Source organism: Camelina sativa, chromosome 17 (genome assembly GCF_030686135.1).
Source record: "Camelina sativa cultivar CO46 ecotype springtype chromosome 17, ASM3068613v1".
Taxonomy (NCBI): Eukaryota; Viridiplantae; Streptophyta; class Magnoliopsida; order Brassicales; family Brassicaceae; genus Camelina; species Camelina sativa.
In genome coordinates, this window is record NC_141896.1 from 31,523,302 (window position 1) to 31,549,549 (window position 26,248).

Here is a 26,248-nt window from a genome sequence, read left to right on the forward strand (position 1 = left end):
CGTACCGATGACAAAGTTTTGAATCATTGAGTATTTTTCCCCACAGCACTCACCATTCCACTTCTTTGCTTGAGCCAAATGTTCGTATATATTACAAACCAAAAGAAAATGTGCAAACCATGTCACTCAATCTTATAAAAGGAAAAAAAAAACTCTTTATGTAATGTGGACGTCCCTAAATGATAGTGGTAACTGGTAAGTCTTTATATTATATCATTATATGGTAGTGGTAATTAAGGCTGTTGTTGCTGGACTGAAAGTTCGACTCCACCACTTACCTCATCTTTTGATTTATATATATAGGCCTAATACTATTTGTGTACTATTGCTGTTTGAATTTATTTTGGACTTATTTATGTACACGTGAAAGCCGAGAAAACATTGAATTATTAAAAAAAAAATGTTCATGGTCCCATTACCAAATGAATAAAGTTCTTTATTTATTTGTAAATTTCAATCTCGCTTCCCTCCAAGATTTATAACTAATGGAACGCCATACCCCACGCCCACGGGCACCAAATTCATAATGCATGGCAAATAATCATTTGTGAATATGATTACCGGCAAATATAGAATTAAAATATTCCTAAATTTGATTATTAAAGATAAGCTCTGCCGGAAATGTGTTAACATAACCAAATTATTTATTTTGTTATTAACGTACACATGAACATATAAAATGTAGTACATATACTTTATTGTATACGAAGATCTTATATTAGTCAATATCTTAATCCATGTAATACAAATAACTTCTTAGAAACAGTATGATGAGGTCATGTATTCAATGTCAAGAAAGTCAAGTAAGTGCGGAAATATAGAATAGCTACAAATATTTGCGTAAGTATAGAAAACAGCTAGCTAGCATGCAATGTAGCGGGAAAGCGAGTGCATGGACTTCAGTGAGTGTGTCTCATATAATGGCATTTTAACTTTTAACCTAAAAAGCAAAAACTCTCTCTTTGTTTCAACCAAAATACAAAAAAAAAAAAACCACTTGCGAGAGTCAATAAAGCATCAGACAAACAACTAACCACATACACACCACAGAGCTTACCTATGTCGATGTCTATGACTCTATGTACACATTCCATCGGAAATATCAAATTCTTGAAAAGAAGTCTTAATTTCTGTGATCATCTCTTAAACTTAACTAGTACGTGTGTAAATATCTTTCCGAAAAATAAAACTTTCTTTAAATAAGTGTTTTAATATTGTATAATTAATTATATTGATACTACGTATATGTTCTTTCTTTTTGTTTTGGGAAAGATACTATATTACTATATGTTCTCAAGTCGTCAGAACAGTACAAAAAGTATATATGCAGATTTCAAAGTTTGTTTATAGGAATATACTAGGTCTAATCACCTTTTTATTTCATTGGAAATGCTATTATTACTACTCTTGTACGTTCGTAGGATGGAGATATTATTATAACAACATTAAGTGTGTCTTTATTTAGAAAATTCTATAAATGAAACGTTCCTTATACCGTTATACGTATCAACAATCTAAAGCGGATTACGTAGATGACCAATTATAAGAGAGTACAACAAATTAATCACGAGTGAATTTGTTACGAACAAAGACGAAAAGAAATGAGCTATTTAAACTAAGCATCATAATTTATGATTACATCGCAAAAAAAAAAAAAAAAAAATCTACAATGATACATCAGACTCGCAGATTAATAAGGGAATTCTTAAGTAGATTTTGTAGTTTTAGAAACTTATTATTATGTTTATTTTCTTTTGAAATTCTAGATACCAATTGCTTTTTCTGAACCTAAACCAGATCTACAAAAGAATTCCACAATTTTCTGCCTCATCTTCATCTACCTTCAGGGTGCAAAGGGAACAGCTCGAGGGTTACATTGTCAATGATTTTATGAAAAGTAGTTGCCATAGTACTACTGTTTTTGTTTCTTCTTCCCTCTATCTCCAAGTTCTCAAATCCCCAGCTCCTACATGTCCTCTTATACTCATTCTCTTCCACTAACTCCTGCTTCTCCACCATTGAATCTCTCTACACAATCATATAAAATATCCTTAAATATTGTTAATTAAAACCAATAGAACTATAAAAAAAAATCGTTTATTAAGAATAAGACATTAGACATACCCTGATGTTTAGTGATGATGATGTTCTTGTCTTCGTTGTTACACTCGGGTTAGAGACACTAGTGGACGTGAAGCTGGTTTGGCAACTTAGGCTGATAAGGTTGTTCCTCTTCTGCTTCTGTCTCTCGCGGGCTTTGTGGTTCTGGAACCAGTAGAACACATTCTTCCCTTCGATTTTCCCGTACTTCCCGAGTTGCGATGTGATATGCTCGATTTGTTGAGCGTTAGGAGTGCGCATTCCACCTTTGTACAACATCTCAAGTATCCCTATCTGTTCTTGAGTCGGGTTCCACCTTGTCCCTCCCGGGTGCGTTTCCAACTGAACCCACACATTATAATTCATTACATTTGTTAAGAATCATACATTAAAAGAAAAATATATAATAATAAAAAGGAAGCACTCCCGTCGTTATAAATGTCAACGTATTAGGTATGCCGCAATTATGCAAAATTATTCTAGAGTGATATATACGTTATTTTTTTTTCAAACAAAAGAGAAGTATGTAAATGAAATTGTAACGTACAATAAGGGAACTAACTTGAGGAGGGTCTCGTTTATGTTCAAATTTTGTTGGACCGGTTTGATCGGGTCTAATAAAGCTTTTTAGGTCAAAAGTTGCGGAAGTGACGCCGGAGGAAGAAGAAGGAGGCGAGGGAGGGCTGCCAGAAAGTTTCGGCGCAAGAGGTCGGAGGCGTTTGCAGCTTAGGCTAAGGGATGATGTCGAGTCATGTTGATCCCAGGACGAAGAAAACCCATTAGAGAACTCATGAACCTTCATTGTTTTTTTTATAGGAAATGTCAAATGCTATGCCTTTCTCTTAACAAGACTTAGCATATGCATATATATAGAAAAGAAGTGTGAAATTGATAGTAAATTAGACTGTTAGTGTATGATGATAATTGGTGATATCCAGTTGGGTAGGAAAAAGAAAAAGAAAGGAAAATGAACAGAAGATTTTTACAAAAGTGGGACGTCGGGAAACCAAAGACCAAATGATGGATATGGTTGACTTTTATCATTTAAAATCTCCTTGTCTTTATTGCAAATAAAAATACTCGGAAATTAAAGCAATTGGTAAAGAACAAATTTTGAAACTAATTGAAGATAATGATCTCTGTTTTTTATTTATTGAAAAAGTGAAAATCTCACTTGTGTGAGTATAGATATGCGTACGTGTGTCTACTACATAATTTGCGTACGTGTGATGTGTTCATGTCTGCATGGAGCACTATTTCGATCTATACGTAATATTTGTACCACACCTAGTTAAAATTAATTTAGGAACCACCAAATATCTAATATATCCTACTCTCTCTTCCTTATACAAATTAATTTAATATCTATAGCAAACTTCAAGAAATATTATTGAAAAAACTAAATTTACTGAACTGTTACTAGTTAATAGATATGATTAAGAAAGTGTTTTGTGTGAAAATATATCTGTAACTAGACGTTAATACTATTTTAATATATTCATTTATAAGGAAAAGAGAGTATAATTACTATAGAGTCTATCTTGAGCTCCTATAATTTAGGCGGAATGTTGAGGGTCATGAACCACTAGAAAAATAATAGTAGTATGTTATAAATTTGTGTTATCAAAAGACTTAACTATTCATTGAGATTGATATTGACCTATGAGCCAATAGGTTTGCTTTTACAGAATAAAGGTTTGAAAATGTCTTCTTTTTTTTTTGGGGATCAAACTTGAACAAATGCATGTGATTTATCAGAAATTTCCAAACCAAAAGCTTGACAATCTTTGATTCTACAAGCTGTAGGGACAAAATTTCTCTCTCACATTTCTTTATTTTAAGAGATTATTTAAGAAATAAAACACTGAAAAAAGTTTGCTTTAATGATAGGATGTCTAATGCTTTTCGGTGGCTCTCAAGTCTCAACTACTTTATTTAGAGAAAAGAAGAATGAGAAGAAGAATGAATAAGTGAAAAAGGTATCTTCCAATCCCAATACTCGAAATTGCTCTCATTACTTTTGTTAAGATACGGATTTTGCCTAAACTAGTGGTAGTTTATAATGAACCAGAACAGACTTTTATGCGGAGAAGAAAAGGTTATAAATATTATAATGCACTAATATTTTTCAAGGTTCATTCTAATAACAATAAAATTATTAATTAAAGTTATGTTTATTCGATATTAATACAAAAGTATGGTTTGGTTTGATAATGTCAAGAGTCTCATTCAATTAAGATGTGTAATTGTATTGTTATTCTCTTGTACATTGGAACTGCAGAACTTCATTTCTCAAATATAATGGGTTTTTACTATTCTGTTTCTCAAAAAGTCTCATTTTAAGGTTTTAATCTTGTTTTATAAAAAATGTTGTTTTGTGTTTCTGATGCAGTTTTAAGACTAAACTAGGTAACAACCCGCAGATAGTGCAGTATAAGATTTAAATATTTTTACTGTAAGTTTTATATTATATTTATTGGTAATTAAAATCTAAAATTTGATTGTGTAGTATATATATATATATATATATATATTAAATATATATATATATATATATTTTTGTATAATAATTAAAATTTAATCCGTGAGAATTATTATATTATTAATCTTATATTATCATATCATATGAATAAAGAGTTCTTAAAATTTATTTAAAAGATTTTATGAAAATGTAATTAAAGGATATAATTAACTTAGAAAGAGAATATAAGAAATTAATTTTGGGTGTTAATTGTATTTTTGGAAAAATACTATGGTAGATAAATGTAAATATTATTAAAAACTGATGATAAATAAAGAAAATAGTGTCCAGAACTCTGTGAATGCGATACATCAGCATTTTGTGTGAAAATGCTTCTCCTTTAATATATAAGGGATAATTATTTTTTATCCTACTATTTCATCTTATTAATTAGAAAAAGTACTAATATGTAGTGTATTAATAAAAGGTAAAAATGAATTTTGTTTATTTTTCTTAATTTGTGTGAAAAATACTATAATGACACTCTTTAGTAGTATGTAATGAATAATGAATAATAGTAGTATGTAACCGTCCATACAGATTTAGATCACATATTGGTTTTCACTAAGTATTTTATGAATTATTTTATATTACATAGTTGACAATCAGTAAACGTCTTTGGTTAAAGACAAGAAAAAATTGAACTTCTAAAAACTTCATAAATTAGTATGGATTTCAACATGAGATACTCATGGTTCACCAAACAAACTAAATGCCTTCACAACTCTACAAAACCTTCAATCCACTCCATTCCACATATCAAGTTCAAAACATTTTATTTGGGTCATAATATTGAAAGTTATATACTACTTATTTTTGTTTGTTTTTTTCGTTTTCTTTATTTAATTCTGTTTGATTTTTGTATTAGTTTTCTTGCTCAATCTCAAAAATAATCTTGATAAAGTTTTGTTTGAGGTTATATGATATCGCTACAGTTGTCTCATCATATATCAGATTATATTTTTTATTTTTATTTGCAGAGGATGTGAGTTCTTAATTTTAGGATATGTTTCAAACAAAAAATTAGAATTTATTCCTATTAATTTGCTTATTAATTAGAGAGGTAAAATAATATGATGTATTAATAAAAACTAGGTAATATCCCGCACATATGCGCGGATTGTATTAGTTATGTTAATTTTTATATAATAATCATAAAACTATGAGAATTTTCTTAGAAGATTTTTTAATAAAGTTTTTTAAAATGTTATTTCTGAAAAGTGGTATTGAAAGAGATGTATTTTTGAAATTCTTTCTAAAAAAACATATATAACAAAAAAATTTCCTGAATGTCAATAATACACTTTATTTATTCATATCATACAATATCAAAATATACCAGTTATTTAAAAAAAAATTAATGATAAAAATAAAAATTTACTATGATATTCAAAATTTACCTAAAACATTTAATAATTAAATTGCAAAATTAAGTATCAATTGATTAATAAAATCATATGAAATGCAATATAAATCCCAAAGATTAATTTAATTTTTGATCTCTTTTATATTCACTTTAATTTAAGCTATATTGCTAGGTTAAATTCTAATGATTTCCTCTTTGTAGTAAAATTTTGGAAATGGAATATCAAATTATATTTAATAATTCTATTATAATAGTTTATTTTGCTAAAACATTGCATGCTTTAAAAAAATATATATACATGAATGAAGATGATTTCTTTAGCTTGATTCCCTCATTGGGCTTTGATTGAAGTTAGTGTTGTTGAATCTGCACCATAATTTTTTTTACAGCCACCAAAATTTTATTATATATATGTAATTGAAAATTGAAGATAATAAGAAGACAAAGAAGGAATGAAGAAAAACATAAAAACAAAGAAATAAAATTGAACAAAATATAAGCTAAATCTAACAAAACACATAATTACACTCTTACCATGAGTTTTGAACCCATACAAGAACATAAACACAACAAAAAAATATTTAGAATTTGAGATATGGTGGATGATGATGTGAGAATAATTATTTATAATATTTCAAGGGATGTAAGTTACATTTCTAAAATTATTTAATTAGAAGAGTTACAATTATAATTTATAGTGTGTTTGAATGAAAATGAATAGTAAAAAATAGTCAATTCATAATTTATGTAACGTAACACCCGCGAACCGATTTCGGGTTATTGGGAAGGGGTGTCGATCGACACCAAGGAGAGTGTCGATCGACACCACCATTTTTTGGTTCGACCAGGTTTGTTTGAATTGGCGTTTTGGTTTGATTTCGTTCAATTGAAGTTCCTAACCGACGTATATAAGGGAAAAGTCGACCTAGGGTCGTGGAAGAAAGTGTTTTGGTCGCCGTTTGTAGAAGAAAAGAGACAAAAGAGAGAGTTTGTGTTCTTGAGAGATATTGGGCTTGTTCTAAGCTGTTTTGGTGAGATCTGTTCCTGTGGAGTAGAGATCTTGTGCTAGGAACAAAGGAGAAGGCTTCTAAGGATTGGATTCGTCGTTGTTGAGTCAGAATCTTCTTGCAAAAGAGGTGAGTGCATGACCATGGCTGATCTAAGCCTGAGAATCCTTTGTTTTGCTTTTTTGTTGTTGTTTATGTTGTATTCTTGTGTCTTTGTGGTTGGATGTTGGATTCTATGAGTTTCCAGGAGTTTTGGATGAGTTTCGGACAATTTGGAGGATTTGGGAAACAGATCTTCGACTTTCGGCTTCGCGCAGAAACGAGTTGCAGAGCCGGTGTCGATCGACTCCAAGTAGGTGTCGGTCGACACCAAGTGGGGAGTGTCGATCGACACTTAGGTAGTGTCGGTCGACACCACTTCCTGTCAGCAGCGTCTAACGTCTGTTTTTCCTGGTTTGTTTGTGCTTGGTTGTTATTTGTTAAACATTGGTTTCTCAGTTGCTTGTGTGTATAGCCTAGTAGATGGGAGGATTGCCTCACTAATTACTTGTGATAATACTTACGCATCTCAATTGTTGTTTGTGGTGTGCAGGTATGTGACGTGGAATCATGGCGATGAGGAGGAGGATGATCTAGGGTCTCGTTTGTGTGTTGTTGGTTATGTTATTGATGTTGGAACCATTGTTAGAGTTTGTTAGGTTGTTGGATAGAATGGTTAGTAATGTTATTGTATTGATGATATGATAGTTTTGTATTATTGATGTGTTTCTGAGTTCTAAATGGTTGTTATTGGTTCAATGATGAGTTGTGGTTTGGGTTGATTTAATTAAGTAGTATAGGATGCTTAATTGTATATTATATCTATTATTATTAAAAAAAAATGTATCGGGTCGTTTCAATTTGGTATCAGAGCCCTTATTGTTCTAGGATGGTTAAATGGATGGGTTAGAGCGATTAGGAATTTAATTGGGTGAATTATTTTTCTTTTGCGTGATGCATGATGTTGTGTGATGGAATTGATTATGAGTAGTTAGTCAATTTTCATGTGGTATGGAGTCCTAGTATCATCCTCTTCGAGCCTTCAATGAGATTCTACGGTAAGATGTGTGTGTTGTGTGCGGTTTTGAATTGTGTGCTTAGTCTTCTGTTCATGGTAGTGCAGATGGGTAGAGATGTTGCTGTTCCTGGTCGTGGTCGTGGACGTGGACGTGGTCATGGACGCGGACGTGGTCGGGGTAGGGACAGAGTCCCAGAGGTTAGTGAGACCGAGGACAAGAGTGTGACAGTTGAGGGTGTTGGCGAGTCGCAGGGTGTTCCGGGGGATTCTGTGAGTGTGGCCGGAGGGGGCGGTGTTGATGCTCCAGCGGCCGGTGGTGATAGGGTCCCGGGTGTGGGAGTCCCAGTGGGTGGAGTCCCTGGTGCAGACTTTGCGGCTATGCTAGCACAGTTGTTGGAGCGGTTGCCACCAGTGGTACCGGCTCAGGCTCAGATAGTGCCACCAGTGGTGGCGGAGGAACGGCAGCCAGTGGTTGCAGATGTAGGAGCTCACATACGTTATTTGTCCATGCTCAAGGAGATGAAGGGTCTCTTCACTGAGAGGTTTTCGGGTGGTACAGACCCTACTGTTGCGGATGCGTGGAGGACGAGTGTGGAACGTAACTTCCATACTCTGAGATGTCTTGAGGAGTTTTGGGTGGACATAGGGGTTCACCATTTGAGTGGTGATGCGGAGGTGTGGTGGAGATCAGTGGCTGCTAGGAGAGTGCAGAGGGAGATGACTTGGGCTGACTTTGTTTTGGAGTTCAACCGCAAGTATTTTCCTAGAGAAGCATTGGATCGGTTGGAGGTGCAGTTCCTTCAGTTGTCTCAGGGACACGTTCAGTGCGGGAGCTGGACTTGGAGTTCAGTCGACTTCTTTGTTATTGGGGTCGGTCGATGGAGTCCGAGGTGGCTCAGGTCAAGAGGTTCATGAGGGCGCTTTGTGAGGACTTGAGGGTCCACTGTAGAGGAAGGAGTTATGCTACGAGGGCGGAGCTGATGGAGACTGCAGCGGAGATAGAGGATAACTTGAGGTCACAGGTAGTGGTGGCCAGTCCAGCGGTTCAGACAGAGGAGACTTTGGAGCAGAACAATCCGAGCAAGGGTAACAGGTCGGAGCAAAGGCTTAAGAGGAAAGAGGAGGGCACGTCAGTGACAAACCAAGGCGGTCAGGGATGCTATGGGTGCGGGAGCACGGATCACAGGTTGGCAAGCTGCCCCAAGAGGAGCGGCACGCAAGGGAACATTCGAGTGTGCTTCTACTGCAAGGAGGTGGGACATATCAGGCCTCAATGTCCAAGGTTGCAGCAGTTGACAGTGGGAGGGTTGCAGCCGAAGGAAGGGCGGGCACCAATCCCGAAGTTTAGTTTGGCTTCTGTTCTTTTTATTTCAGTTATGTTTTTTCGTTCGGGGTTGTAAACGTTTATTTCATTTGAGGTTTTAATAAATGGAGTTCTTTGATTTTGTTTTGTGCTTTATGGATCTTATGGAAAAAGAAATCGCTCGGGAGTTCCATAAATGGAAAATTTAGAGAGCTACTAAGTATGGAAGTGTTCTGGGGTTAGAGCTTTGCTATTTATGGAAAGTGTCGTTGCAAAATAAAAATAGAAAGATTCATTAAAGGAAAGTTTCCATAAATAGAAGGTTCTATGAATAGTTAGGAATTGTTTATTTTTGGAAAGGAGGTGTGGAATGCCTGGAGTGGCGGGGATGTTCGGATGTTGACCTGAAGAGTGGTCACAGATGAGATGATTAGTTCTCAAAGATTTTTTATTGGTAGTGTTACGGTGCTACGAGATGTGCAGGTTCAAAAAAAAAAAATGGGAAGTTTTATGAATAGTTAAGGCTTGCCTATTTATAGAAAGTGCGGTTGCAAAACAAATTGAAAGCTCTATGAATAGTTAGAACTTGTCTATTTTGAAAAGGGCGTGTGTAAACACCCGAATGGTTGAGATGTTTTAGAGTTGGCCTGAAGAGTGGTCAATGGTGGTGGTGATATTCTAGTGAGAGAATATGGTGATTGGTTGAGCATTGCGATGTTTTACGCGAACCACATGAGGTAGTTCCGGTTGGGAGATGCTTATTGACGTTAGGACTTGTTTGCTCACGTGGAGATGATTAGTTCTCCAGAGGAGATGATTAGTTCTCCTGGGGACATTATTAGTTCTCCTAAGGGGATGATTAGTTCCCCTGGTGCACCACGGGCTGACAGGTTGCGACCCTGAGGGCGGCAGAGGAGATGATTAGTTCTCTTAGGGGATGATTAGTTCCTCGGAGGGGATGAGTAGTTCCCCTGGTACCGAGATCTCCAGGGTGACGATCCAAGAGTAAGACGGTATGGCTCGAGGACGACGGTCTGAGAGTGCAGGCGGTGCAGTTCGAAGGTTGCAACCTGAGAACGTGTGAGTGTGAGAGCAAACAATGTCTAGAACGTGGGTATTGAGCATAGTGACTGGATGTAGACCTCGGATCTCGGGGTTGATGGGGGTTCAATATCGGGGTTTCTGTGTGTTGACCGGGAGGGTCAGGTGTATGCTGGTCGGAGAGACCAGAGTGGTGATGATTGGGAGTGTATGGTTTGGATTGACCGGTGGGGTCTGGACTTTGTGGACCGGTGGGGTCAGGATTGTGTGGACCAGTGGTGTCATGGTTACGGCAGACCGAATGGTTGGATGGTGCGAACCGTTGCGGCGGTGGTCGGATGAGTTTTGCGGTCTGGTGGTGGTGTGTTACAGATTTGAGGACGAATCTTTTGTTAGAGGGGGAGAATTGTAACACCCGCGAACCAATTTCGGGTTATTGGGAAGGGGTGTCGATCGACACCAAGGAGAGTGTCGATCGACACCACCATTTTTTGGTTCAACTAGGTTTGTTTTAATTGTCGTTTTAGTTTGGTTTGGTTCAATTGAAGTTCCTAACCGATGTATATAAGGGAAAAGTCGACCTAGGGTCGTGGAAGAGAGTGTTTTGGTCGCCGTTTACAGAAGAAAAGAGAGAAAAGAGAGAGTTTGTGTTCTTGAGAGATATTGGGCTTGTTCTAAGCTGTTTTGGTGAGATCTGTTTCTGTGGAGTGGAGATCTTGTGCTAGGAACAAAGGAGAAGGCTTCTAAGGATTGGATTCGTCGTTGTTGAGTCAGAATCTTCCTGCAAAAGAGGTGAGTGCATGACCATGGCTGATCTAAGCCTGAGAATCCTTTGTTTTGCTTGTTTTGTTGTTGTTTGTGTTGTATTCTTGTGTCTTTGTGGTTGGATGTTGGATTCTATGAGTTTCCAGGAGTTTTGGATGAGTTTCGGACAATTTGGAGGATTTGGGAAACAGATCTTCAAGTGGGGAGTGTCGATCGACACTTAGGTAGTGTCGGTCGACACCACTTCCTGTCATCAGCGGCTAACGTCTGTTTTTCCTGGTTTGTTTGTGCTTGGTTGTTATTTGTTAAACATTGGCTTCTCAGTTGCTTGTGTGTATAGCCTAGTAGATGGGAGGATTGCCTCACTAAGTATTTGTGATAATACTTACGCATTTCAATTGTTGTTTGTGGTGTGCAGGTATGTGACGTGGAATCATGGCGATGAGGAGGAGGATGATCTAGGGTCTCGTTTGTGTGTTGTTGGTTATGTTATTGATGTTGGAACCATTGTTAGAGTTTGTTAGGTTGTTGAATAGAATGGTTAGTAATGTTATTGTATTGATGATATGATAGTTTTGTATTATTGATGTGTTTCCGCAGTGCTAAATGGTTGTTATTGGTTCAATGATGAGTTGTGGTTTGGGTTGGTTTAATTAAGTAGTATAGGATGCTTAATTGTATATTATATCTATTATTATTAAAAAAAAACGGATCGGGTCGTTTCATGTAATTTCAGTTACAATCCCCTATATATTAATAGAGAAGCACTCTCACAAAAAGCTGAGGTATCGCGTTTATAGAGCTCTAGTATCTTTTTTTAATAAATGTCCCTATTTTTCATTATTATTTACATAAATAGGCCATTGAAATATTATGAGACAATGTTTTTTTCTATTTAATTTTTAAAAATGATAGATTTAATCAACTATTAAATCCAAAAATGTATTTAATTATCATTTTCTTAACCTATTTACATATTACACATTTCACAAAAAAAAAACTATTCATTTATTCACCACTTTTATCATTTTTCTCATTGCATTTTTAAACAAGATTAGTTTAAATTAAATCGATTAGTCTAAAAAATATTATTTTATCTATTTAATGATATATTAATATAGATAATAATGTGAAACATAAAATATGTGAATTTGATTTTTAGAAACACAAAAAGACATCAAAACTTCCTATACGACCTTAAAATTCTTTTCCTTGGAGTAATTTCCTAAGCCGGAGAGAGACTGACTTAATATTGTAGAGAGACAATCCTAGTACATATTGATTTCCAAATCGTAAGAATTAAGGCGACTTGCTAGTTGTTGGACCTCTTTATGCAGCCTCTCGTAGAATAAGCCTTGATCATGATTGGATTTGAGAACTACAAAATGCTATGTGCGTACCTGAAGATAAACATCAATTGGTGGATGATTAATCCCTAAACTAAATAACTAATATCAGCTAACAAATCAAACACTAATACAAGATTTTTAAACTCGGTCAAAATTGATAATTGTGTGTGAAAAAGAAAACAAACAGTAAAAGTTGGGAAATGGAGTGTTCTCCACAGAGAATAAAAAAGAAGAAGAGATTTTTAGATGTAAATTTGTTTGTACCAACTTTAGCATTACATGACTTTGACAATTTCCTCACCATGCGATCATAATGTCTTTCACTCACTTCAACCCTTTTCAATTCATTCCTTCTTTTTTTTCTCTCACTTTCTCAAGAAAATAAAAAGAGAGGGAAAATTGAAAAAAAAGAAAAAATAAAGTGAAGGTGAGTGACAGAGTGAGTCTGAGTGCCCAAAAAGCAAAGAGAATTTTGTTCATTCTAACTTTACTTTCCACTGCTAGCTAGCTACCAAAACACGAATCTTCCATATCATTTTCTTTTAGGTAAAAATATGTCTTTTTGTCAACTTAAGTAAATAGATTATAGATCGAGATAGTTGAGAGAATGAGTTGTTTTTTTCTCTCTCTTTTTCAAATATTTTGATTATTTTTCTTTTGAAAGACATCTGACTAGGTTTTGGTTTTGTATGAAACAAATCGAAAAACCTTATCAATGAAAATGGATCCAATGTGAAACATCAAACCATCAAGAGAACGGTTTTTATCTGAGAAGTCACACCAGTGAACATACATATTTTTAGTTTTCTCATTACAGTTCTAGGCTGAATTGCGTTGACGAATGACGACCCATAAAACCATCACCAATTTTGAAAACGTTTTATGTTATGCAGGTTGAAAGATACTTTTGGAAAGAGTTCGTGATTTTTTGTATGACCAATTACTAGTCGTAGGAGTCCAAACAGTAATCCTCGTTCTAATAAAAGATCAATTGTCTTAGAAAGTAGAAAGTCTCAAAAATATGAAGATTCACCAATAAGAGTAGTTGGACCAGGAGAATTAAGATTGTGAATCTCAATTCTCAATCAATGTGAATTTCTAGGGTGAATTAATGTTTTGAGTAGATAGAACTCTCCGTACTACCAATATAAGTTATATAACAAATAAAGAATAATTTAGTTACTGAGAATCGGTATGATGATGTTTACAATTAGCATAGGTATAACTTATCATCTAAGCAAAATAAGATTAGAAAACGATTTGGTTATTCAATCGGGCTTTCATTATTTAAAAAAGTATGCTATTGTTTATGTAATATGTTTTGTTTGTTATAGACATTTAACTTATAATGTATTTTTTAACAAAAACAAAATTATAAGATATTTATTTGATTTCTGTCACATTAGTGTGAAAGATATTATTTTACGAGTGTTAACTCACTTGTATGTTAATCACTAGTTTAATTCATCTACAAAGTCATAAGTTAAATATTTCAAAGTTAACTTAATAAAATTAGGTGTTAAATTTTCAGGGTGGGCATTCGGTTTTTCGGTTTGGTTTCAGTTCCGTTTGTTTGGTTTACGGTTTTTTTGGTTTTATAAAATTGAAACCATATAGAAACCACGTATATTTCGGCTTGGCTACAGTTTGTTTTTTTTTTGTTTACGGTTTTTATGGTTTTATAAAAATAAAACCATATAAAAACCATATGTATCTTGGTTTGGTTTGATTTCGGTTTAGTTTCGGTTTGGTTACGGTTTTATTAGGTTATTCTATATTTTACACAGAAAGGTTATGTTTATTGCATAAAAATAAACCAAAAATAGAAATAATATATCAGTCAATAAGATGTACATAACTTTAAAAAACATAATCTAAATCTAGTTTCGTAAACTCAAACTTCCAAATAATTTAAAAAGTAAAATCCCAAAAAAATGATTCAAATAACTATAAATTCAATAAAAATAATCTTAAAGATATTATTAAATATAATATAAATTGCACATATATACTTATATATAATTATTCCAAATTTTCATTAAAAACCAAAGAAATCTTTCAGTTTTACGGTTTTTAACCAAACCAAACCTAAACTACTTGGTTAATAAATATGACAACCAAATGGATTTTTAGACTAAACCATAACCAAACCAAACCATTTATTTTGGTTTGGTTTGGTTTGGTTTTTCGGATTACGGTTTTTTTCCCACCCCTAATAAATTTCATGGTTTATGGTATATATCCATCACTTTCTAGTTTCTCTACCAAGAAATTAATTTGCCTAAACAAAATCAAGATCCGGTTTGCGCTCGTGCGTAAGGCTGATTTTGTAAATATGAATCTAAAATAACCATAAAACCAAGATTCGGTTTGCGCTGGTTCTTTTCATTGTAGCCTTGTAGGCAGCTAGTCACTTATATATCTGCCAGAGCCTTCCAAGTTCCAAATATTTAAATACTTAATAGGAATTTTGTCGAGAGGAAAATTTTTAAGTTGATAAAATTTCGTTTTAGGTTAAATTAAGTGTATTGTGTAGTTTTTATTGTACTCCCACTTTTCAAACTCTGTATATGTTGAATACGGTTGTATTGGATGACGTACAATATGCATAGTGGACGGTATAATGAGGAATGGAGGATGATAAATATAAAATAGTGAGAGTGGCCGCAAACAATGTATGATGTATCAATGTATCATCCTTCACTGTGAACAATATCGTCTACCGTATTCAATATTTATAAAATAAATTGTTTCGTCAAAGGGAAGGGATTGCCACGTGCGGACGACATGCACGTGCCTACGATAGCAAATTTGTTTGGTTGGATTACAATACGAATTGGTAATGATTGATGAATATTATTATGGCACCGATTGCTCCACTTAAGAGGTACTCTCGACTTCATCACCTATCTCTTTTGATTCAATCATTCTCCCTCGTCCTTTTTTGACCATCCCAATTTCTCTAACTCATGATCTATTTATAACACAAGATTGCCAATGCACATCTACTTTTACAACATTTTACGTGAACAACAATAGTAGATAACTAGTGCCACGAGCCCACGACTCTTTCCCAAATCTCACACAGTTTCTTTTTGACCTATATTGATGAATTGCAAGCATACGTACGTTAAATAAACTCAGTAATAATGTCGTCATCTAGCTAAAATACTTAAATATACGTTTAATACTTAAGTTCAACACACTAATACGTTGTAAAAATAAAAATAACATACTACTTTGTTTTGGTTTGAACTTTGAAGTATAGTTATTTTTGCTAAATCATGATATTTTCTTAGTTTACCTGAGACATAAAATTATAAAGAGAAAGTACAAGAATGTCTATATGGGTGGGTTTATTAGTGTCAAACGTGATATGATTACCCCCACGCACCATCTCTAGATGGAATGACACTTGTCCTTTCACATTTCCATTTAACATGATTGTCTTTTGTCATTTGTACTAGTAGCTTTTTATTTGTAACCAACATTTCATTTAATTTTTCAAAAATATGAATTATACCCTACTTTGTAAAACATCGTTATTTCCGACAAGACTCCACATTCCGAGAGGCATTTAGGATGGGTCAAACCCTTCCTTTTAAATAGTATCGTTTAAAAATTTTAATAAATATTTTTTAAAAATATTCATTTCAGTTCAAAAAAAAAATGAAGTTCTAGATTCATATAATATATGACATCATATATATAAAAAGTAAAGTTTTGGTCTTTTCTTATTAGTTGATTTCTGTTAATTACTTTTTTTCTTTTTTTTACTTATATTAAATGTGATAGTGATTAAGTTTACAAATTTAATCAATTCATAGTCAATAAATTGTCCCCAATACATAACTCCACAGTTTCCATTTATATTTTTTCCTTTGTTATAACTCTAAGAATATTATCTCACTATTTGCTTTTAATTTTCTCTTTTGTCATAACTCCAAGAATATTCATATGTTTTAAAAAACGTAACTCTTTATATGGATAGTCAACTACCTCTCTTTAGTGTGATTTCATTTATGGATAGTCAAAAAACATAACTCTTTCTACATTCCCAAAATTCAACAATAAATTAGAATCAACTTTCACACTTGTTTTTCTAAATTATAATCACTTTTCATCCTATAGAAAAAAAGTGATTATAATTTAGAAAAAAAATGAGAAAACGGAAGAATACTAATTTCGATCAAAGCTCAATGAAGAAATTATAGGATGAAAATGAAAGAATACTAATTTTGATCAAAGCTCAATGAAGGAATTAAGCTAAAGAAATCATCTTTGTTCATGTATATTTATTTTATTTTTAAAAATATGCAATGTTTTAACAAAATAAACTATTATAATAAAATTATTAAATCAAATTTTTTAACTCTCTCTTACCTCCAAAAAATTTGTATTACATTTTTTTGTATACTCATCATTATATTTAGTTCTTTTGATCCAAAAATATAATTATATAAAGATCGTTATAATGTTTATTTAATTCAAAATTTTGCAATTTAATGATTTCATATATAAAAACAATTTGATATTCCATTTCCAAAATTTTACTACAAAGAGTAAATCATTAGAATTTAACCTAGCAATATGGCTTAAATTAAGATGTACTAAAAGAGATAAAAATGAAATTAATCTTTAGGATTTTTTATTGCATTTCATATGATTTATAAGGTTTCACTCCCTCCTTATTGGTCCATTCAGCATTTAATTTCTAAAAATATAGTATTTATTTTTAATTAAATAAAAATGTAATAATGTACATTAATCTATACTTTAAATCCACAGTTTACTAATAAACTAGGTACCAGTCCGCACTATGTGCGGAATAAATCATTTTAAATAAAATATTATGGGTGTGAATGGTAACTGCGGTCGGGGCGGACAAATCCATCTGAGGACCAGACCGCTCTGTTTTAAGTGTGGACAGCAGACCGCTGCGGTCCAACTCTATTTGTAGGGAAAAACAGTCCGCAGTTGGTCCGCTGCGGTTTTGTTTCTATTTTCTGTAGACCGCACTACTGCGGACTAAACACAATGAATGGTAAACAAAAAACGATTTGATTCGCAGATAGATTTGTCCGCCCCAACCGCTGCAACCATTCACAACCTATGAGTAATATTATTATTTGAGATTTAAGATTCGTTTGTATAAAACAAAATATGTAAGTAAATTTTTTTTCGTTTATTTAAATTTGCGTTTATTTTTTGTAAAATATATTTCAGCCGTGAAATATTTGAACTATTTTTTTTTTTTTTTTTGTATTTTTCCATTTGTTGTACTTAAATATATTTTTTACCAATAATTTAATTTTCTGTAAAAAAAACAATTGATCTCTAAATTTTTTATTTATAAAATTTAAGCTACATTGAATCTAAAGATGAAATAGATATAATAATGAAGCATACTAGAGAAAACACTTTCAAATTATTCAACAAATCAAACCACACAGTTTCAGATGAAATACATTTCCCATAAATAAGATAGATTTGATATAACATAAAAGAATATTTGTTATAAAAGTTTTTTACAAAATTAAAATACTTACACCACCTAAATTGCATCATTAGTGCACATTGCAAACAAATCATATTGTTAAGCTGTTACAATTTTCTTCAGGAAAGCTTACGGGACAAAAATTCTCAAACTTTTTGTAAGCATTTAACCAAACTTTAATAAAACTTACTAGTTTAATGTTTTCTCCAATATTTTGGATACCTAGAACCAAACTGAACCAGCCTAAAATTTAATTAATACATGAATGGATCCTAAATTCCTATAGTTAAAATACGCGGAACCGAACGAATATTCAAATGTCCAGACTTAATTGGAGCATTCAACATTGTCTCAAATCTTGTATTTTTTTAGAAAAATATATATCTGTACATTGAGACCTATACTATTTTAATTTCATGATTTCTTTTTTGTTAAAGAATTTCATGATTTCTTTAATACATTAGTTATAAATTTAACAATAATATTTGTAAAAAAACCTACAAATAATTTAAGACGACCATGTTTATATGGTTTAAGCTTATATAAAACTGATAACTCAGACAACTGAACCGGAATTAAAGCATATACTGGGCTAGCTTCAAATGTTAATTATTTGTTACGACTTTAAACAGTAATCCAAGATGAAAAGAAAAGACGTAATGTAAAATAATCCTAAATGGGCTGCAGTGCATTTTGAGATCCTCAAGATCGACTGTACGAAGTGAGCCGACATTTTGAGAAGAAAAACACCTAATTTATTTAGGCTTCTAAGTATATAGAAGTGAAAGCCCAACCAACTAAGTAGTTTGAAGTTTATATCACTGTGACTCACCTAACCGACCAATTTGGTGTGATTGTTGATAATTTGATTATAACCTCTCTATTTATTTTAACCTATCATTCCATATCTTTATTGCCTGCCACTAATTATAAGGGATTATTTTTCTTTTCTCGAATAGATCCATGCATTAAGAATATAAACTATGCAGGTTACATATCTTATAATAATTTGAATTAAAATATAAAAAACTCACATCATTCATATACAAAGGCAAAAACATCTTGATAGGTAGCAACCATCCTCTCGAAAGAACCGAACATACTTAAAAGGTATGATATTTCTCATTTATTTTCTTTGAACTAGTAATGTTTATCCCATCCGACAGAGAGCTGACCCCATTTCCATTAGAAGAATTTATCTTTTTGAAATCGTTCTACTAAACAGTAGACTGAATGTTACATAGAATTACGATAAGACTCATAGTTAAATCTCCATAGTCTTCAAAAAACGAACTATCTTCCCGGTCACGTTGACCCTTCTAATTGGAGCCTTGTGAAAATCTCAAAGAATGTATTGTGTTTATTATTGATAAACAAATAGTATATATAGGTACATTAGACTTGATACACAACTATAGAATATATACTTAAAGATATACTAACTAAGACATGGAAAATATCCTTTTCCCTAACACTCTCCCTCAAAGTGGAGCGTGTAAGCTCAAAACGCCCGATTTAAACCGTAAATATCACTGATCACATCCTAGAGCTTTAGTGAAGATGTCAGCCGGCTGTTCATGGGTAGAAATATAAGCATTGGCAATGTTACCGAAAGTAATCTCATCACAAATAAAATAACAATCATTCTCAATATGCTTTGTTCATGAAATACTGAATTCACGGCAATATGAAGAACTTCTTGACTATCACTAAATAAACACATAGGCTGAGTGTGTTCCGCGCCAAATAACTGTAAGATTTCCATGAGCCACAAAAGCTTCGTACAAGTCATAGCTATGACTCGATACTCTGCTTCCTTGAGCCAACATTCGCCAAGCATAACTATATAACAATTAAGAGACCGCCTAGTAGTTGGACATGTATTAAAATCAGAATCACAATAGGTGTTTACTTGAAGATGAGCCGTGGAAGAAAGAATGACACCTTGTCGGGGTAAAGAATATAAGTAACAAACAAGCGTTGAGATGCATCCCAATGATCCACAAGCGGGGTCTGCATGAATTGTGCAAGAATGTTTACAGCATAACTCAGCTCAGGGTGAGTATAAGTAAGATAAACAAGACGCCCAACCAGACAACGATATTGTGCCGGCTCCGAGTACAGTTAACTCTTAGAAGATAACAACTTATGATTCTGCTCCAAAGGAGTATCAACCGGACAAGAACCTAAAAGATCACACTCATCAATAATATCAAGACAATATTTATTGTTAAGATAAAAAATGCCATCAGGTCCACGAGAAACTTCGATGCCAAGAAAATACTTCAACATTCAAAGATCTTTCATCTTGAAACACCGACTCAAATAGGCTTTAAACAATGCGAGAACCACATAATCAGCACCACAAACGATTAAGTCATCAACATAGACAAGTACATGAAGTACAACGACTCCACGCTTATAGGTAAATAGAGAATTGTCTTTGTGAGAATGAACAAACCCATAGTCAAGAAGAGCGGTAGACAACTTGGAAAAACAGCAACGAGGGGCCTATCGAAGAAAATTGATAGACATTTAAAGTTTGCATACAAGAGATGGATCAGCTGGAAGGAAAACCGGAGGTGGTTTGATGTAGATGTCCTCGTCATGATCACTATGTAAGAAAGCATTGTGAACATCCATTTGGTAAAGTTCCCAATTCTTAACCGAAGCAACACCAAGTAAGGTACGAACTGTTGACAGTTTAGCAACAGGTGCAAACGTTTCGGAAAAATAAACACCTTCTTTCTAGTGATTACCAAGTGCAACTAACCGCGGCTTATACCATTCAAGTGTACCATCCGAATTAAACTTAAGACGATACACCCATTTAGAACCAAGAGCTTTAATGCCAGGCGGCAGACGTTCAAGCGCCCAAATCTCGTTAAGTTCTATCTCTTTGCGCATACCTTCACGCCATTCTAGTATTTGAACAGCTTCCTTATAAGTAACAGGTTCATCGACCATAGTCGAAGCTGCAAGAATCTTTTGATGGTCAGAACTAAAGTTGTCACATGATACATAATGTGATATAGGATAGAAAAAAGTACCTGAAGATGCTGGAGAAGACGTAGGCTTGAGAGAGATGAGGATTTTAACGTGACGTGTTGAGTAAGTAACATAAGGTTTAACGTGGTTTTCGAAGACCACGACCAAACGGTTCAGTACGAAGATCAAATTCATTAGAGCTCTCATCTGAGATAGCAGCGGAGTCATTAAGTGGAACTGAAACGACCCGACCCGTTTTTTTTTCTTAAAATAATAAATAATAATAATAAATACTCTACAACTAGTGGTCCCATACCCACTAGCCACCTAACCACAAACACACAACAGCGGATAACAGAAACAATAACATTAATCAACAAATATCCAATAATAAATAACCAATATCAAAGTATAACAATAATCCAATAACCAATCATCAGGAAACGTAAAACCAGCAACGTAGCAATGCTCTAATGATCCAACTCTAGCAACCTAGCAATGCCAGACAACATCCAATCGAGTCCCTAGAACACCCTCCTCTTCATTGCCTTGATTCCACGATCACACTTTGCCTTTACCTGCACCACAAACACAAATTGAGATGCATGAGTATTTTATAAACACTCAGTGAGGCAATCCTCCCATCTACTGGGCTATACACACAAGCAATAAGATCTTTACATGCCACAAATAACAAACAAATAAACAAACCAGGCAATATACAAAGCATCGCATCATCCGTCGAAACTGAAGAAGGGTGTCGACCGACACCATGCTCGATATTCCCCTAGTTTGTGTCGACCGACACCTCCACATGGTGTCAATCGATACTCGCCAAAGTTATCGAGCCGTCCTCGCGTTGGTGTCGACCGACACCCCAACTGGTGTCGATCGACACTGATGCCGAGCATCGATTTCCTTCAATCAGAAACTCCAAATCTCGTCTCCAATCTTCTCCAATCCGCTCCATGCATCCCCAGGAGCCAAAACCCAGCCATAGCAGCCACTAATAACCACAGAGAACTCAAAAAAACAACCACATAAGCACAAAATTACAGAAAACTCACCAGATATATCTATATTTTGTCTCTCCCTAGCATATATTTATCATGCATTTAGCTAGGATAACTCATTGTTTTGCTTCATTTTCTAGTCCTTTCTGTACACTTTGCATGTCTAGGTAGTTCTTGCATCATCCTTGCATACATTGTGCATTTCGGAGTATTTCAGGTATCTAGGTGAGGTCGGGAACGCATCGCTCGACCCATCTGCTGCACAACTGATGTTCATATATTTTACCATGTTTTCCCTTAGTTTATTCACATCTTTTGCATCTTTTGCTAGCCATTTTCACCATTATTGCATAGCTTTAGGACTAATCATGCATTAGAGTTTAGTTGCATTGCATTTGCATCTTTTCATGCATAATCATGTGATTTTGGAGCTTAAGGAGCATGGAAGCAATGCTGAGGAGAAGTGAAGCAATCATGAAGGGAAAGCAAGAGAGTTAAGGCTGAAGAACCAAGGTCCAGAGTCCAACTCGACCGCACACTCGACCAGACACTCGACCGTGTGCTGAGGAGGACTCGACCGAGTGGAGGATGCACGAGAGAAGCCAGCTCGACCTGCCACTCGACCGAGCACAGGTCGAGTTGACCGAGCCATTGACTGTTTTGTCTTTTAGTATTTTTAGGGCTTCCACTCCCTCTCCTATATAAAGCCTTGTACCTGCAGCCACCAAAAGAGTCCAGCTTTTTAGATATTCTCTAAACCTAGTTTTTACCCTTTTGGGAATTATTCTTTTTGCACTTTTATTTTTCTTAGATCTTGTACTTGTTTTTAAGGAGAAAAGACTAAATTCTTCAATATTGTTGGTTCCATAACTTTCTTAATATTGAGAATTCGAGTTTAATTCTTTCTCCAATATTATAGATCTTTGTTTCATCTTTCTAATGATGCAAGTTTCGTATTTTTCTGGGTTTTTGACTTTGTTCATCATGTGTTCTTGTGAGTAGTTCTCTAGGATCTTGAGGATGGGTTAGGCTGGATTGATCTTGTGGTTTGTTTGATTTGGTCAAGCTTGATTGTTGTAGATCTCTTCTAGGCTAGATGTTCTTAATGCTGATCCTATATCTGAGAAGGTAGGGTTTGATTTCAAGCATCTTAGCATCACACCAATGTTTAAGAAGCATAGATAAGGCTAGATCTAGAGCTTACCATTAGGCTTGCTAAGAGATTAGAGGTCTTGTTTGGTTTGAGATGTATTGCTTAATGCCTGCTTGTGTAGACTCTTTACTATGTGAGAACAAGTCTAGAGATGCATAGGTTTGATTGTTTCTTGCCATGAGAGTGGATGAAACTTGTCTTAGATTTATATGTCTAGAGATTAGCTCATAGTTTGCTTGAGATTTGTTGACCAAGTTAGATAACCACAATGATTAGTTCAGCCCATGAATCCCTCCTCAGGACCTTCTTTGTTTATTGATTTTTAAGTCTTAATCCTGTTGCTTGCTTGTTGTTTGATTCGTTTCTGCATTGCTCTGTTTTTATTGTGTTGTTCTGTTTTTGCGTTTAGTCCAGCTCGACCCTGCACTCGATCTACACTCGATCGAGTGCTTGCTCGAGTTCTTCCCCAGAACTTTGGTTTATGATTTGTAGTTGTCCTGTCTTATCTCTAGTCTCATTTTATTTGCATTTCTGTTGCATTTACTTATTGTCCTGTTCATTATTGTCTTGCATTAGTTTATTTATTGTAGTTTCTATTTCTGTTCTAGCTTCATATAAGTCATAATCATTCTGTTCCATTTACATTTAGCATCTAGTTCTTGTAGTTTACTTTCTGCATTTTGCATTTTCATTTTAGGATTGTTAGTGACAAACAACCCTTACATTTGGCTTGACTTAGTCTCATATACATGTCTTAATTGTTCACAAACACTCAGATAGGATTGACACCTCTTATACTGCAACTGCATAAGGGGAATTGAAACACCTTACCATCCATTCATTCATATCTCACCATTACATACATTCATCATCATTCACCCACACATACAAAAATCCTTGTTTCAATTTGGCGCCGTTGCCCATTTCAGTGTGTTTTGGTGACATTTAGGATCCATATTAGTCTAAGATTAAGTTCGTTTATACACTTGTGAAGTTGCTGGATTCGAATCTTTTGTTGCTGGGTTGTCTTGAGTTTCAGGTACCCACTCGACCAACCACTCGACCACCACTCGACCGAGCAGTGATCGAGCACCTGATCGAGTCAAAAGCCGTCTCTATTTGGACACCACTTCCCAGTCGCCTTAACCGCCTACACGAGCCTGAGCTCAACTGTGTACCTGTTCGAGTCTGTACTTGTGTCTGTTGATGCACACAAGGTCTAATGGGAAAGACAATCTTCAAAAGCCTCTTGACAACATCCATAGGCTGCAAAAAGGTTTGAGACATCAGAGAAGAAGAGTAGTTCAAGTTCAGCAAGAGGATCAAGTCATCATGGAGCAACAAGCAAACCATGAGCAGAGACCTAGGCACATTGGTGCTGGAGATGCACCCAACACACACAACCAAAGAGCTAGTATTGTGCCTCCTACAGTTCCTAATAATAATTTTGAGACTAAGAGTGGATTGATCTCCATGATTCAAGCCAACAAGTTCCATGGGTTGCCAATGGAGGATCCACTAGATCACCTTGATGAGTTTGACAGAATCTGTGGTCTTACCAAGATTAATGGAGTGACTGAAGATGGATTCAAGTTGAGGCTCTTCCCATTCTCACTTGGAGACAAGGCACACCTTTGGGAGAAGACTCTTCCTACTGGAGCAATAACCACATGAAATGCTTGCAAGAAGGCTTTCTTGGCAAAATTCTTCTCAAATGCAAGGACTGCTAGATTGAGGAATGAAATTTCTGGGTTTGCTCAAAGAAACAATGAAAGTTTTGTGAAGCTTGGGAGAGGTTCAAAGGATTTCAGACTCAGTGTCCTCACCATGGCTTCAGCAATGAGTCCCTACTTAGCACATTGTATAGAGGAGTGCTTCCCAAGATCAGGATGCTTCTTGACACAGCCTCTAATGGCAACTTCCTTAACAAGAATATGGAAGAATGCTGGGAATTAGTTGAGAATCTTGCTCAGTCAGATGGCAACTATAATGAGGACTATGACAGAACCATAAGGTCATCATCAACTGATCAAGAGGACAAGTACAAGAAGGACTTGAAGATGGTCAATGAGAAGCTTGACAAGATCCTTCTTAGCCAACAAAAGTCTATTCACTTCATTGGTGAAGAAGAGGTTCCAGTTCAAGAGGGGGAGACTGAATTTGCTGAGCTCTGTTACATGCAAAACCAGGGTGGATTCAAAGGCTACAACCAAGGAGGGTTCAAGAACAACAACCTCTCCTATATGAGCACCAATATAGCTAATCCACAAGACCAAGTGTATCCACCTCAAGAGCCTCAACAGCAACAAAACTATGTCCCCAAACAACAACATCAAGTGTTCCAGCCTCAGTTGTGTCCCCCACCAGGGTTTCAGACTAACCAAGGTCAAGAACAAGACTTAAGAGCTATGATGCAACAGTTGTTGATTGGGCAAACACAAGGAAAGATTGAGGCAGCAAACAGATTTGCTGAGTTAAACAGGAGGATATCAGATGCTTACAATGAACTCCATGCCAAGTTTGACACACTAACTTCCAGGATTGACACCATGGAGAACCAACTAGCTAATGCCCCAAACAGCAAAAGCAAGGCCATTATGCACTCTATAGAATCTGCACATGCTATCAATCTACGCAGTGGAAGGTTTCTACCAACAAGAGAGGGAGCGTTACCAGACACTAAGGACAGTGGTGATCAAGAAGGGGAGAGTTTTCAACAAGAAGAGACTCAAAATGAAAACGATGTCCCCAAACAACAACATCAAGTGTTCCAGCCTCAGTTGTGTCCCCCACCAGGGTTTCAGACTAACCAAGGCCAAGAACAAGACTTAAGAGCTATGATGCAACAGTTGTTGATTGGGCAAACACAAGGAAAGATTGAGGCAGCAAACAGATTTGCTGAGTTAAACAGGAGGATATCAGATGCTTACAATGAACTCCATGCCAAGTTTGACACACTAACTTCCAGGATTGAGACCATGGAGAACCAACTAGCTAATGCCCCAAACAGCAAAAGCAAGGCCATTATGCACTCTATAGAATCTGCACATGCTATCAATCTACGCAGTGGAAGGTTTCTACCAACAAG

The 26,248-nt window shown here is 35.0% G+C and overlaps 1 protein-coding gene and 1 non-coding gene across 3 annotated transcripts; both read right to left on the bottom strand.

Moving 5' to 3' along the window:
- Nucleotides 1-1,590: 1,590 nt before the first annotated feature.
- Nucleotides 1,591-3,108, bottom strand: LOC104758005 (WUSCHEL-related homeobox 4). Of its 2 annotated transcripts, none has more exons than XM_010480805.3 (3): nt 2,663-3,108; nt 2,125-2,442; nt 1,591-2,028 (listed from the first exon to the last, which is right to left on the bottom strand). In XM_010480805.3, the coding sequence occupies exons 1-3, from the start codon at nt 2,900-2,902 to the stop codon at nt 1,834-1,836; spliced, it is 753 nt and encodes a 250-aa protein (XP_010479107.1). In that variant the 5' UTR covers nt 2,903-3,108; the 3' UTR covers nt 1,591-1,833. The 2 variants fall into 2 exon arrangements, with proteins under 2 accessions (XP_010479107.1, XP_010479106.1); XM_010480804.3 differs by having other exon boundaries at nt 2,648-3,108.
- A 21,780-nt stretch (nt 3,109-24,888) lies between these two features.
- LOC147924561 (small nucleolar RNA R71) lies at nt 24,889-24,994 on the bottom strand. Its single transcript, XR_015587911.1, has one exon. It is a non-coding gene; the product is annotated as a small nucleolar RNA R71 (small nucleolar RNA).
- Between the last annotated feature and the right edge of the window lie 1,254 nt (nt 24,995-26,248).